Source organism: Dendrobates tinctorius, unplaced genomic scaffold, assembly GCF_039654945.1.
Source record: "Dendrobates tinctorius isolate UK_male_01 unplaced genomic scaffold, ASM3965494v1 ptg000139l, whole genome shotgun sequence".
NCBI lineage: Eukaryota > Metazoa > Chordata > Amphibia > Anura > Dendrobatidae > Dendrobates > Dendrobates tinctorius.
In genome coordinates, this window is record NW_027361807.1 from 12,452,236 (window position 1) to 12,467,515 (window position 15,280).

Sequence of the window (15,280 nt, forward strand, 5' to 3'; positions counted from 1 at the left end):
GTCAGTATGAGTATGCAGATAGCAAACATGTGTAGTTTATTTTTTTTAGTTAAGTGGTAAAAAAAAAAAAAAAAATTCTAAGATGTGTACGAAGAAAGTTTTTGCTTTTGTCGCCAATTTCTGAGTAACGTTCCCACTTCTCAAGATCTGGGGCTGGGTGAGGGGCTTATTTTTGATGCCCTGAGGTGACTTTTATTTACACCATTTTGGGGTAGATACAATGTTTTGATCAACTCTTATTGCATTTTATTGCAGTGTCGAGGCGACAAAAAAAAAAAAAAAAAAAAGCAACTACGCCGTTGACCAGTAAGATTAATTTATTTTATATTTTGATAGATGGGACATTTCTGAACCAAGCAATACCAAATGTGTATTTTCTTTTTTACTTTCAATTGGACAAAAGGGGGGGGGGGTGATTTGAAATGTTTTTAAACAATGTGAAAAAAAATAAAACTTGTTTTACACTTTAATAGTCCAATTAGGAGTCTTGAAGCCGTGGTTGCCTGTGAATGAATAAATATATATGATAATCAAAGTCAAGTACTACACAGCATATGAAGTAAATATACCTCATATGTTGTGAAGGGGTTAAAGGGTCAATATTGAGTTTTAGGATTGCTACTTCCAGTAGGTGACACTAGAGTCCAAGTCCTTTCTCTATGAAGAGACAATCTGCATATAAAAAAATTCGAAGAGGACTGTTGCATGGCCTATAAGTCCCCTTGCATCGTCATGTTACATTATCCCTTAGACATTTGTGAAAGTAGTGTTCTGCATCTAGATTATACACCTTTATTTCCCCCAGATGAAAGCCTATTGCGCTATTTTTTTCTCCTCCTAGTTTATCTTAACTGAATGCCATGGGTGGTATGATTATATGCAAAGGTCCCCTTGTAATATCAGAAAATTAGGAAGGATACACTAATTCATGGACCATATCACACTTCTAAGGCTGTGTTCACACACAGCGGTTTTTTTTTTCGCATTTTTCCATCGGATTTACCAAAAAATCCGCTCAAAAACACTTAAAAGATTCCCATTCGATTTAATGCATTTTGCACTTTTTGTGCATATTGATGCGTTTTTTCCCCACGAAAAAAACGCAACATGCTCATTAATTTTGTGGTAAATTCCGCATTTCTAGCTATTTTCTATGTGTCTGAGAACGCTCCGGAAAAAATTGCGGCAAAAACGCGCGTTTTCTGTGAAGGAGTCCGGTTTTTATGCAGAAATTTTCTGCATACGTGTGCACATAGCCTAATAAAGGGGTGATCGAGGGTGAGGATGCAAGGCTGGTTGGGAAAGAGAACTACCGTATTTTTCGGACCATAAGACGCACTTTTTTCCCAAAAAATTTGGGGGGGAAGTGGGGGTGCGTCTTATGGTCGCAATATACTTACAACCGTCCATGGCTGGTGCCGCGGGGCTCTGGTGCGGTGGTGGCAGTGGGCTGTGCTCCGGTGCAGGGGTAGCGGCTCTCTGTGCTCTGTGGGGGGCTCCGCCGGTATTTCCTCGAAGCCCCAGCACAGCACAGCTGCCGCCACCGCACCAGCCTGGACCACTGAATGACCCCTGTGACCACTCCTCCACCTGTGCTGGATCCCTTCCCAGGTAAGCTGAATTCGGACTGTAAGACGGACCCCCCCATTTGACACATTATTTTTTCCCCTATTTTCCTTCTGAAAATTGGGGTGCGTCTTATGGTCCGGTGCGTCTTATAGTTTGAAAAATACTACAAGTTAAATATTTGAAAACAATAGAATCAAAATCTCATTTAGCCTTTTAGGATCATAACACTTAAGTTAACTAATTCTGGACTTCCCATAGGCTAAAAATGTCCGGGGACTCCCCTATTTACTCTGTACAGATGTTCTAAAAACATCAAAACAGTGTAAGACGCTTGCATGAGATTGTGCAGCTGTGGGGGACGGAAACCAGCTCTCAGACACAGCCAGACTTCACAGAAAAGATAAATATGGTTTATTACCAGGTTTACCTTCTCAATCTTTATATAGACAACACTGAGCCAGCACTTGTGTATACAGATTTAGGAAGCACCAACAGTGCCACTTCCACCAACTGACTCAGTGATCATGAGCTGCTGGGTCCCAGGAGACTTAGCTCTGCTATGCAACCAGGAGGGTTAAATTTCCCCTACAACTGCTAGTTACAGGGGGCAACAAAAAGAATGTATCAATATCTTAAAATGTCCTCCAAACATCTTTGTAACCCCCTAAGACCTTTAGTGTGTGAAATAAAAATAAATGCAAAAATAAAATAATAAAAGCATAACTATAATATACTGTTAGCATGAATAGCTGTTTCTTGCCCCAATACCAATGAAAGAATATTTCCAATACATTAAAAAAAAAATTCTACAGAAGCCATTTTAAAGTTTTTTTTTTAGCTGTCTTATGTGGTCCTTTCTTATGCTGGGGTAAAAAAAAACAAAAAAAAAACACGTAAACAGGACATAAAAATGAAGTCATATATACCTTCAGAGAAGGAAAATAAGAGTAAAATTTAATTGAATATCTGAAAGGATTTTTTTGGTTTTTTTTTAGAGCTGTTAAAAGCACAAAAACCTAAAACACACTAAAAATGGGGGGATCTTCAAACAATTTAAATAAATTTTTTTTATATAGGACCATTTCTGATTTCTGGCAAGAAGAAAGTACATTAGGGTCTCTCCACTCCCCCAAGTGATTCTTTTAAAACTTTTAAGTCACCAAATAGCAACGTTTCATAAAGTGATTCTCCAGCTTGGACCAGTTTTAAAACCTATTAGTGAACTACACTTTGTGATTCAAGCAATGAAGCGAAGAAGCCGGACTCCCAAATTTCTGCAGCTCCCCTTATAGCAGTGTGGATAGAGGCCGATATGCACATCACGTGAACAAATATGTAGCAGAATTTCTACACAAAGTCACTCTGGAGGAGAAAAACACAAACCATGCCTTACCAAACATTGCAACTTGGCGTCTTATTTTACAGGGTTTTGTTTTTTACTTTGCATAGGTCCAAATCATAATTTTGTCAATTACCCATCTATCTATAGATTCCTTTAAACCCCTTATGGGAAGGCACGTAAATCTTACAATCACCACAAGTGAGGCAGTTTTTTGTAAAAGTCTATACAAAATAGTTCAGTTCCTGCCAGCAGGAGTTTTCCCATACAGAGCCCAGTTAGTATGTACATATCTTCCTGGTTAGCTGTAGCGATACTTGAACACAACCTATAGAAGTGTTTCCTGCATAGTGTCATAGCTAGAAATTTAGGATTGTACTTGGCTTTATGTATTGAGAATAAAACCGCTTATTAAATTATCCATACAGTAAAAACAAATGGATTCATTTTTTCTCCATATTGTGTGTGAAGAAACGACTGTTAGTGACACTGGAAAGGTATTCTGAATCAGTTTTTTGCCACAGTAAGGTGGTCCTCATTTTTAACCATTTTTTCTTTTGTGGAATCAGGAGCGGCACGGCGAGACAATTTTGCTCTTGAACCCAGTTGATCAGACACAGTTGGTGCTTTATCTTTTTTTACAGTATGGCTTATAGGCTGAGTTTTGGTAGAGGATTTTGGCTTTGGTACAGGCTGTGTTTTGGGTGCAGACTGTGGAAGTTTAACTACAGAAAGTGGGGTGCGTCCAGACACTGCAGTCTTATCGGGGGCATTCTTATTGGTGCAGTTTTTGGCAGACTGGACCGGTTTGGTAGTATTCCGGCTAACGGCAACTGCAGTTGGCGATTTAGACAATGGGTGAGAAAGGTACGGATAACTTGGGATTTTGTCAGGCACACGAGAAGATACAACAAAGGGCTTCTTCTCCTGGAGATTGTTCTTTGGCATCTCTGTTTTTTTGCTTACTTTCACATCCTTGAAGGCAACTGTAGCTGGGACAGATTTCTGATTGGCAGTGTTCTTGTAGTTCTGTTTAACAACCCCAGTCCTTTTAGAGAAATCAGATTTAACTGATGATGCAATAGCTGGTTTACTAGAGGTTGGTACATTTAATGGTCCTGGCTTAGTCTGAAGGTCAGGCACACCCTTAGACTTCGTTATATGATGGGCCAAAGATGTGGGAGAACTCCTAGGAGTCGGCATCTTCTCATTTGGGCCCCCAGACTGACAGTTTTTACCATTATGAGCTATTTTAGCACAATGTAAGCCATAACTTTTCCCAACATTAGTAGGTGAACTAAGTTTTTTCTGTGTACCTTTCACTTCAGGCCTAGCAGTATGAGGTGGAGAATTGGATTTCTTTGCTACCTTTCTGTGTGGCTCAGGGAGTAATGGAGACCCCTTTCTTGGCATGACTTGGATTTTGGGACGTACTGATGTCAATGGTGAATTGTTAGCTCCCCTAGGAGTAGTTGACGTTGGGGACTTTTGACTTTTAAGATTAATACGGGAAGGCGTTACTTGCGGCGATGGGGTAGATGCCAGTTTTTGTGAAGCATTTATTGCAGATATGGGGTTCATTACAGGAGGATGTAGAGATTTGCTGGTTTGTGTTGGCACGCTGTCACTTTGTACGCCTTTCTGGAACTGTAAAATCTTTTGCTCCAAAGTCGTAAACTGAAGGACTCTGCAAGGGTCAAATTTTAATAAAAATCCTTGAAGAGTATCCCATCCTCCGCCTACTCTTACCATGACATGCTTTCCGTGTAGCATCTGCAAGAGAAATACAGCAAATATACTGATTTAGCATGTAACAAGAATCCATTCACTACCATCTTATAAAGCGATGCTAAGAAATGCCATCCCTTGTGGAGGCCTGACCTCAGACTCCTGCAATCCCGAAAATGAAGAGGCCAAAGCACTGGCTTAGCACAGTGTTTGCTAGAGCTACTGTGCAAAAAGGGAAATGTAGGTCTAAAGAGCTGCACAGGAGCTTAATGCTGAAAATTGTCTGGTGTCCTAGTGGACAGACCCACAACGATCATGAAGGGTACGGATATCTTAGGCATCCTATGGGAATAACACTTTAACATTAAGTGCCAAGGATATGTATTCTTTGCATTTTCCACTTTAGGTTCCCAAATTTATTAGCACCACTTTCAAATGTGAGGCCTCGCTTTACTTAAATGTAATACAAAATAAAAAAAAAAAAAAAAAAAGCAGGCAGCATTTCCATATTCCTGAGATACAGGAATACACCGATTCTGGCATCGAATCTATACACAAATATACATTGCATAGTGATATAAGTTTGTATAATATATTACAGATAGGTCCAGAAACATTTGAAGAGAAACCAAATCTTCGCGATTTGGGCTCTGCATGCCACTATTTTGGATTTAAAAAGAAATAACAGAAGCAATTGAAGTGTGGACTTTCAGGTTTAGCCCCTTCACCCCAAAGCCTGTTTTCACCTTCGTGACCGGGCCAATTTTTACAATTCTGACCACTGTCACTTTGAGGTCTTAACTCTAGAACGCTTCAATGGATCCTGCTGATTCTTAGAATCTTTTCTGGTGACATATTGTACTTCATGATAGTGGTAACATTTCTTCTATATGACTTGCGTTTGTTAAAAAGAATTAACAAAAAAAACCCAAATTTCGCAATTTTCAAACGTTTAAATTTTATGCCCTTAAATCAGAGAGTCATCTCACACAAAATAGTTAATAAGTAACATTTCCCAAGTGTCTACTTTACCGCAGCACAATTTTGGAAACAATTTTTGTTAGGAAGTTATAAGGGTTAAAACTTGACCAGTGATTTCTCCTTTTTAAAACAAAATTTGCAAAACCTTTTTTTAGTAAGGGACTATCTCATATTTGATGCGACTTTGAGGGGCCTATTTGACAGAAAATACACAAAAATGGCACCATACTAAAACTGCACCCCTCAAGGCACTCAAAACCACATTCAAAAAGTTTGTTTACACTTCAGTTGCTTCACAGGAATTTTTGGAATGCGGAAGAAAAAAAAAAAAATTTAACTTTTCTTTGACAAAAATTTTCCTCTAGACAAATTTTTTTTTTTTTACTTTCGTTAGAGTATCAGGAGAAAATGGACCATAAAATTAGTTTTGCAATTTCTTCTGAGCATGCAGATACCTCATATGTGGGAGACATCTACTGTTTGGGTACAACGGCAGGACTCGGAAGGGAAGGAGCGTCATTTTACGTTTTGAATGTAAAATTTGCAGTCACCATGTCACGTTTGGAGAGCCCCTGATGTGCCTAAACAGTGGAAACCCCCTTCAAGAGACCATATTTTGGAAATTATACCCCTTTGGGAATTTATCTACAGATGTAGTGACTATTTTGACTCCATGGGTGTGTTCCAGAAACAAGCAGCTGATGTTGCCGAGTGAAAATTGCAAACTGCCGTTGTAGTAACCAGTACATTAAGTCCAGCCTGTGCTTCTGGAGACACACACCTGTAAATTAGGTGGGCTCTCATCACTACAGAAATGCCAAACATATGGGCGCCAAATGTTGCTTAGGCACACTGGGGCTAAGAAACGAGGGGGCATTTGGATTTGGGAGAACACAATTTTCTGAATTTCCATTGGGGAGTAGGAAGCCATTTTTATTTTCCAGAACCTTTGTGCTACCAGTAATGTGGAAGCCTCCTATATTTCCATTAACAGATGATGGATCTGAGTGGGGGCTTGCTTTTTTTGTGGACCGAGTTGAGGCTTTTGTTGGGAACATTTTACATAACGTTAGGGATCACATTTATCCAGCACTTTACGCTGAGCATCTACTTTGGGGTTTCAAACTAAATCTCTGAGTGATGTGACAGATGAAACACCCAAGGGATCCATTCACTATAATGAGGCAGACTTACACTGGACTCCGTCTGGCCTCTGCTCAGCGGTGTCCTTTTCAGAAGTGCACAAAACTCTGGCCGACGGCACTTTTATGCAATCCTAAAAAGACTGACACTGCCGGATCACAGGTCCTATGGCGCCTACAGTGCCTCCATTTGCCTCATTATAGGGAATCTTCCACTGGGGGTTCTGTCTGAATCACATATTTCAGAGATTTACCTGGAAACCCTGGTGTAAGCGCTCAGAGCAGAATGCAGGATGAATGTGCGCCAAGCCTTACTGCGATCTTTGGGAGGCAGAATGAAAAAAATGAGCAGCAGGTGAAGAATTGGTTTTATTTTTTACGCCGTTCCTCGTGCTGTATAAGTCATAAGGCGACTTTATTCTTTGGGTCGGTGCAATTACGATACTAGATTTATAATCGGGTTTTTATGTTTGGCAGCTGTTACACACTAAAAGACGCTATTTATTGCGAAAAAATTTTTGCATCACCATACTTTGAGAGCTATAATTTTTTCATATTTTGGCCGACAGTCATGTGAGGGCTTGTTTATTGCAGGTTGAGCTGACGTTTTCATTGGTACAATTTTCGGGCACATGACATTTTTTGATCGCTTTCTATTCCAATTTTCGTGGGGACAGAATGAACAAAAACCAGAAATAGCCTTTTTTTTTTTTTTATTATATAGCTCCGCGTGTGGTAAAGTTGATAAGACATCTTTATTCTTTGGGCCAGTAAGATTACAGTGATCTCTCATTGACATATTTTTTAATGTTTTATAGAAAAAAATTATTTTTGCATCGCTTTATTCTGAGAGGTATAACTTATTTTTCTGCTGATGGAGCTGTATGGCGGCTTGTTTTTTGCAGGACAAGATGATGTTTTCAGCGGTACCATTTTTATTTACATCCGCCTTTTTGATTGCGTCTTATTGCACTTTAGGTTCAGCGGTACGATGATAAAGCATTTTTTTTTTTTTTTTATACAGTGTTCACTGAAGGGATTAACTGGAGGCACAGTTTTATAGAGCGGGCCGTTACGGATGCAGCAATACCAAATGTGTACTTAGTTTTTTTTTTATTTATATAAATATTTGTTGGAAAAGTATTTTTTCTTTATTTAGGAATCTTAATTTTATTTATTTTCTTTTTACACATAATTTTTTTTTAGACTTTTTTACATTGTCCCAGTATGAGACATCACTATATAATGTCAGATCGCTCATCTGACACTTAGGACTGCTTAGTATCAGATCAGCGATCTGACAGGCAGGGAAGAAGGCATGCTGGTGCCTGCTCTCAGCAGGTGCTCACAAGCCACCTCCCTGCAGGCCTCGGAAGGACCCCGCGGCCATCTTGGTGCCGGGGGTCTCCATGCAGACCCTCAAGACAACACGATCTCATAGCGTTGTCCTGAGGGAAGCACGCAGGGAATCTGTCACTACTGACAGCGACATCAGAGGGGTTGAATGCCCGCGATCGTGCTAGTACTAATTGTGGGCATTGCTATGGAGTGTCAGCTGTCACATACAGCTGACACCCGCACCAGATCGCCACGGCACACAGCATGAGGCCGCGCCGTACTAGTACTGCTGTTTGCGGGAATGCACCTCCCACAGAGTACTAGTACGGCTACGCCACATGTCGGGAAGGGGTTAATTAGAGGGGTTAAAAAAAATATATTGTAAACCGCTTAGGAATTGCAACCATTTTTCTACAAATCCTCCTCATTTCAGGGGTTCAAAAGTAATTGGACATACTAACTTTATCATAAATAAAACTTTGCAGAGAGAATCCTTTGCAGGCAATGACTGCCTGAATTCTGGAAGCCATGGACGTTACCAAACGCTAGGTTTCCCACTTTGTGATGCTTTGCCGGCCTTTACTGCAGCGGACGTCAGTTGTTGTTTCTTTGTGAGTCTTTCTGCCTTAAAGTTTTGTATTAAGCATGTGAAATGCATGCTTGGTGGGTTTGAGATCTGGTAGTTGACTTGGCCAATGCAGAATATTCCACTTCTTTGCCTTAAAAATTGCCTGGGTTTCTTTTGCAGTATTTTCAGTCATTGTCCATCTGCAAAGTCAACATTACCACATTTGGTTAAATTTGAGTACAAAGCATATATTAGCCCTGTAACTTCAGAATTCATCCATCTGCTTCTGTCTTCAGTAACAACATCAAAACACTAGTGACCTAGTGACATTGGAAGCCATGCATGCCCATGCTATCACCCTTCCTCCACCATGTTTTACAGAGGATGTGGTGTGCTTTGGATCATGAAATATTCCATGGTTTCTCCATACTTTCTTCTTCCTATGACTCCGATACAGGTTGATCTTCGTTTTATGTCCAAAGAATGCTTTTCCAGAACGGTGCAGGCTTCTTTAGATGTTTTCTGACAAAGTCTAATCTGGCATTTTTATTAAAAGGAACCTGTCAGGTCCCCCGTGCCCCCCACAACCACCAGCAGTTGTCTACATAGCTAAAATACCCTGCCTAACAGTCCCCTTCTTCCATTACACACAAACAGATCTTAATAAAAAGTATTTCTATAGTCAATTTATTATATGTAAATGAGGCCTTTGACTAGTTAGTATCCCCAGTCTAGTCAGCCCACTTACAAAGTTATCACGCCGGCGTCATCGCCAGCACTATAAATACCTTGCGCATGTGTGCAGCTTCTTTCCCTCACTGCATTGATCCTCTGCAGCCGGGTGTATGTTTTCTAAAGATCTATTTGTGTGTGTAATGTCACAAAGGGACTGTTTGGGCAGGGTATGTAGCTATGTAGACAACTGCTGGTGGTTCTCGGGGCACGGGTGACCTGACAGGTTCCCTTTAAGGCAGATTATGGTTTGCACTTTGAGGTGACCCTCTGTAATTGCTCTAATAATAATAATAATAATAATAATAATAAATTTTATTTCTATAGCGCTGACACATTCCACAGCACTTTACATTTCAGAGGGGACTTGTACAGACAATAATTGACATTACAGCATAACAATAATCACATAGATTATAATAAATACCAAGAGGAATGAGGGCCCTGCTCGCAAGCTTACAGTCTATGAGGAAAGAAGTAGACACGAAAGGTGGGTGGTAACCGTTGCCCTGATTGTATGGACCAGCCATAATGTTAAGTGTGTAACATTACAGACACAGAGGGCTAATGGATGCATAAAGCATGTGGGAACATGATGCGGGGAACCTGGTTATGGTAAAACTTTTGGCTGTGCCACACAGGGATAGATTAGGTTAATGTGTTGAGGCGATAGGCCAGTCTGAATAAATGCGTTTTCAGGGCACGCTTAAAATTGTGGGGATTGGGGACTAATCGTATTGACCTGGGAAGTGCATTCCAAAGAATTGGCGCAGTACGTGTAAAGTCCTGGAGACGGGAGTGGGAGGTTCTGATTATTGAGGATGCTAACTTCAGGTCATCAGCAGAACGGAGGGCGCGGGTAGGGTGGTATACAGAAACAAGGGAGGAGATGTAGGGTGGTGCTGAGCCATGGAGGGCTTTGTGGGTGAGGGTAATAAGTTTATACTGAACTCTGGAGTGGATGAGTAGCCAGTATAATGACTGGCACAAGGTAGAGGCATCGGTGTAACGACTGGTGAGGAATATGATCCTGGCTGCAGCATTCAAGACAGATTGGAGAGGGGAGAGTTTGGTGAGAGGGAGACCGATTAGAAGAGAGTTACAATAGTCGAGACGAGAATGAATAAGAGAAACAGTAAGAGTTTTTGCAGAGTCAACAGTAAGAAAAGGTCGAATTCTAGAAATGTTTTTGAGGTGCAGATGACAAGAGCGAGCCAGTGATCGAATGTGGGGGGCAAAGGAAAGCTCGGAATCAAGTATGACCCCAAGACAGCGGGCAAGTTGCTGGGGAGTAATAGTGGAACCACACAGAAATGGCAATGTCGGGTATAGGTACATTAGTAGAGGGAGGAAACACAAGGAGTTCAGTCTTTGACAGGTTCAGTTTCAGATATAGTGAGGACATGATGATAGACACAGCATTTAGACAATCGATGGTGTTTTCTAGAAAGGCTGGCGTGATGACAGAAGAAGCATATAATTGGGTGTCATCAGCATAGAGATGGTACTGGAAACCAAATCTACTGATTGTTTGACTGATAGGGGCAGTGTACAAGAAGAGGAGGGGGCCTAGAACCGATCCCTGAGGAACCCCAACAGTAAGGAGAAGGTGAGAGGAGGAGGAACCAGCGGAGGGGCTGATGATCCACAGTGTCGAATGCTGCAGAGAGATCCAAGAGAATTAGCATGGAGTAATGACCATTTGATTTAGCTGTTAGTAGATCATTAGAGACTTTAGTGAGGGCAGTTTCAGTAGAGTGTAAAGAGCGGAAACCGGATTGGAGAGGGTCGAGAAGAGAGTTATCAGAGAGATAGCGGATAAGACGGGAGTGGACCAGGCGTTCCAGGAGTTTAGAGATGAAGGGAAGATTAGAGACAGGTCTATAGTTAGCGGCACAGTTTTGGTCGAGGGATGGTTTTTTAAGTAGTGGATGTATGATGGCATGCTTAAATGAGGAGGGAAAGATACCAGAAGAGAGAGAGAGGTTAAATATTTTAGTTAGGTGAGTGGTGACAGCAGGGGAAAGGGACTGGAGGAGATGTGACGGAAATGGGTCACTGATGCAAGTGGTTGGGAGAGAAGATGCAAGGAGCCTGCTTACTACTTCTTCTGTGACTGGTTCAAAATCAGAGAGTGAGCTAGATGCAGTGGGGGAGGGAGGACAGTGCATGGTATGAGGTGATTGGGAGATAATTTCCTGTCGATTCTGGTCAATTTTTTCTTTGAAGTAATTGGCCAGATCGTCAGCTCGGAGCTCCGTGGTTGGGGCCTGTACTCTTGGGTTGAGTAGAGAATGAAAAGTGTCAAAGAGACGTTTCGGGTTATTGGACAGTGAGGTGATGAGGGTGTTGAAATAGGTTTGTTTTGAGAGGTGAAGGGCAGTGTTGTATGTTTGAAGCATAAACTTATAATGGATGAAATCTTCGTGTAGACTGAATTTTCTCCACAGACGTTCGGCGCACCTGGAGCACCGCTGCAGGAAACGTGTTTGGAGGGTGTGCCAGGGTTGTCGCCGTCTGTGTTGTGGTGTTCTATTTATAGGGGGTGCAAGTTCATCCAGGGCACTTTGAAGTGTTTCATTGTAATGCTTCAGTGCAGAATCAGGACATGAGAGGGAGGAGATAGGGGCCAATGAAGACTGCAAGTTCTTCATAAGTTTCTGGGTGTTAATGGCCTGTATGTTTCTATACGTATGGACAGTGGGGGTGACCTGAGCAGCCTGGCAGTTCTTGATAGAGAATGAAAGAAGATTGTGGTCAGAGAGCGGGAGAGGGGAGTTTGCAAAATCATCCACTGCACAAAGCCGAGTGAAGACCAAGTCGAGGGAGTTTCCGTCTTCATGCGTTGGAGAATTAGTAAGCTGCGAAAGGCCAACCGAGGTGGTTAGGGATAAAAGGTGAGTAGCAGATGGGGAGAGGGGAAGAGCAATGGGGATATTGAAATCTCCCATGATGAGGGTAGGGATGTCACAGGAGAGAAAATGTGGAAGCCAAGTGGCAAAATGATCCAGGAACTGATAGGAGAGGCCGGGAGGACGATACATCACCGCCACTCGCATGGAGAAGGGGGTGTAGAGTCTGACGGCATGGACCTCAAAAGAAGGGAAGACTAGTGAGGGTAGTTGAGGTATAACCTGAAAGGTACATTTTGGTGATAGGAGCAGACCAATGCCTCCACCTGCTCTATTGTCTGATCTTGGGGTATGCGAGAAGTGTAGTCCCCCGTATGAAAGAGCAGCAGCAGCGGTAGTGTCTCACTGCTGGATCCAGGTTTCAGTAAGAGCCAGGAGGTTAAAAGAATTAGAAAGGAAAAAGTCATGAGTGAAGGAGAGTTTGTTACACACGGAGCGAGAATTCCAAAGTTCACAATTGAGAGACAGATGGCATGCAGGGAATATTAATAAGATTAGAGGGGTTTCTGAGTGTAGCAGTTGGGGGGTTTGACTTTCTATAACATGGGGGACCAGGATTGGGAGCAATGTCTCCTGCGACTAGGAGGAGGATAGAAAGAGTGAGCAGATGGTTAAGTGATTTGTGAGAGCGTCTCTTATGTTGAATGGTGGCACTGACTGGATCTGTGCAACTTAATGTGAAAAGAGTGTGAGTGCTATACATAGGAGAGGAAAGGAGTGAGGGGCCGATATGGATGGAGAGTAGAGAGTTAATGCCAGGGCGGTGGATGCGTGTGAATGAAGTCTTCTCTCTATGGTACTTCGATACTGAAACACGCACTTCCTGGAGAGTGTTCTTCACTTGGGTGGATGTTGTGAAGGGGTTTTTCTTCACCATGGAAAGGATTCTGCGATCATTCACCCATGTTGTCCATCGTAGACATCAAGGCCTTTTTGCGTTCTCAAGCTCATTAGTGCGCTTTTTTTTTTGCAGAATGTTCCAAACTGTTGATTTGGCCATTCCTAACAATTCTGCCTTTTTTCTCTCTCTCTTCAGCCCAACGATGGTCTGTTTCTCTTCCATAGAAAACACATGTTGTGGGATTACAGCAACAGCTTCCAAATGCCAAGGCCACACCCGGAATCGGCATCAGACCCTTTAGGGGTATTTCACACTAAGCGAGATCGCTGAAGCGTCACCGATTTTGTGACGTAACAGCGACCTCGCCAGCGATCTCGTTACATGTGGCACTTAGCAGCGACCAGGCCACCGCTGCGATGTCGCTGATCGTGCTCAAATGTCCTGGTCCATTTTTTGATCGTTGGTGTCCCGCTGGCCAGCGCGCATCTCTGTGTTTGACACCGACGAGCGACCTCATTAGTGACTCAGAAATCATGGATGCAGGCGGGAGTCGTCAGAATCGCTGCTGCATGACAAGGTCCCAACGACCGGCGAGGTCGTTATACGGATCGCTGGATTGTTGCTGTGTCGTTGAGTAAATCTGACTGTTTCACAGCTTACTAGCAACCATGTAGCGACGCACCAGCGATTCTTACCAGGTCGTATCGTTGTCGGGAGCGCTGGTGCGTCACTTAGTGTAACGTTACCCTTACTTGCTTAATTGGGGATCAATTAACAAGAGGATAGCCCATGCAGCCCATTGAGGAGCTTTTAAGATAATTGTCCAATTACTTTCGGTGCCTTGAAAAAGAGGCAGCTGCATATTAAAGAGCTGTAATTCCTAAACCCTTATCCAATTAGGATGTGAATACCCTCAAGTTAAAGGTGAAAGTCTACACTTTAAGCCCATATTGATTCTAGAACTGTATCTAGAATATGTTGTTTTGGTAAACTGCTAAAATGCCAAAACTAGGTCACTGTCCTAATATTTCTTAACATAACTGTATATATACCACTTTACATACACACAAGTCTGACTAATTTTTTTATATTGTAAATTTCTTAAATATGTATGGTTTTGCTTACAAATTGTTTATCTTCAAATATGTACCAGAAATCCAAGTGATTGTATTCAGACTGCATCTGTGTCTATACTAGAGTCTGTAACTGGACAGAATGAGGCCACAGCGACGTGTTGTGTGTATCCGTTCATTTGTAATATGAAAATGCCGTTAAAAAAAAAAAAAAGGCAGTCTGTGAATGTAGCAAATGAAGAGCGTTGATGTCATCTCTATTTTGGCCTCTCCCACTGTTAAGTAAAGCTTGAAATTACTACTTAATATTTTAATCCTTCACCACAGTCAACATTTATGCTTGTGGTCAGCAAATGAAACATTCTTACTACATTTCAGAAGCTTAAAAAAAAAAAAAAAAAAAGTTATCCACCCGGCGTCTTCTTCCTTAGGAGACAATCAATAGTGCCTCTCACAGCGTTATTAAAGGAGAATCTGTCATCCGTCTACATGGGCATTTAGGCCATAGGAAGCGGAATAAACGGATACTTGATATCTGTGATTTGATATATTTTTCCCGAAAAATCCTGTTTGTTTGATATATTAATGAGCTGTTAAGATCTCTGGGCTGGACAAAGATCTCCTTGAGAATCTGAGCTTACTTTAAATGAAAGGCGCAGTTACCAGTGTGATACTCTGCTCTTCTGATCTTCATATCTCAGTCATTACACATCTCACGCTTGTATTGCACCTTTTCATTTAAAATAAGCCATGGAGGCAGATTCTCAGTGAGATCTGGGTCCGGTCCACAAATCTAAACAGCTTTACATATTTATATATAAAAAAAAAAAAAAAAAAACTTGAGATTTTTCTGGAGTAAGACCCTGAGTCGCATATATCAAAGTATCTTTTTACTCAACTTTCTATAACTGATACGCATATATGCACAGTGAGGAAAATAAGTATTTGATACACTGCCGATTTTTCAAGATTCCGCACCTACAAGGAATGGAGAGGTCTGTAATTTTTATCGTAGGTACACTTCACCTGTGAGAAACAGAATCTAAAAATAAAATCC

General features: G+C 41.7%; 1 protein-coding gene across 4 annotated transcripts in view; it reads right to left on the reverse strand.

The window, feature by feature from the left end:
- Positions 1–299: 299 nt before the first annotated feature.
- GAS2L3 (growth arrest specific 2 like 3) overlaps positions 300–15,280 on the reverse strand; it is a 77,526-nt gene continuing 62,545 nt past the window's right edge. For all 4 annotated transcript variants that reach the window (XM_073545032.1, XM_073545031.1, XM_073545033.1 and 1 more), the window contains exon 10: positions 300–4,681. In XM_073545032.1, coding sequence (XP_073401133.1) covers positions 3,416–4,681 — 1,266 coding nt within the window. In that variant the 3' untranslated portion in view covers positions 300–3,415. The remainder of the gene's footprint in view (positions 4,682–15,280) is intronic.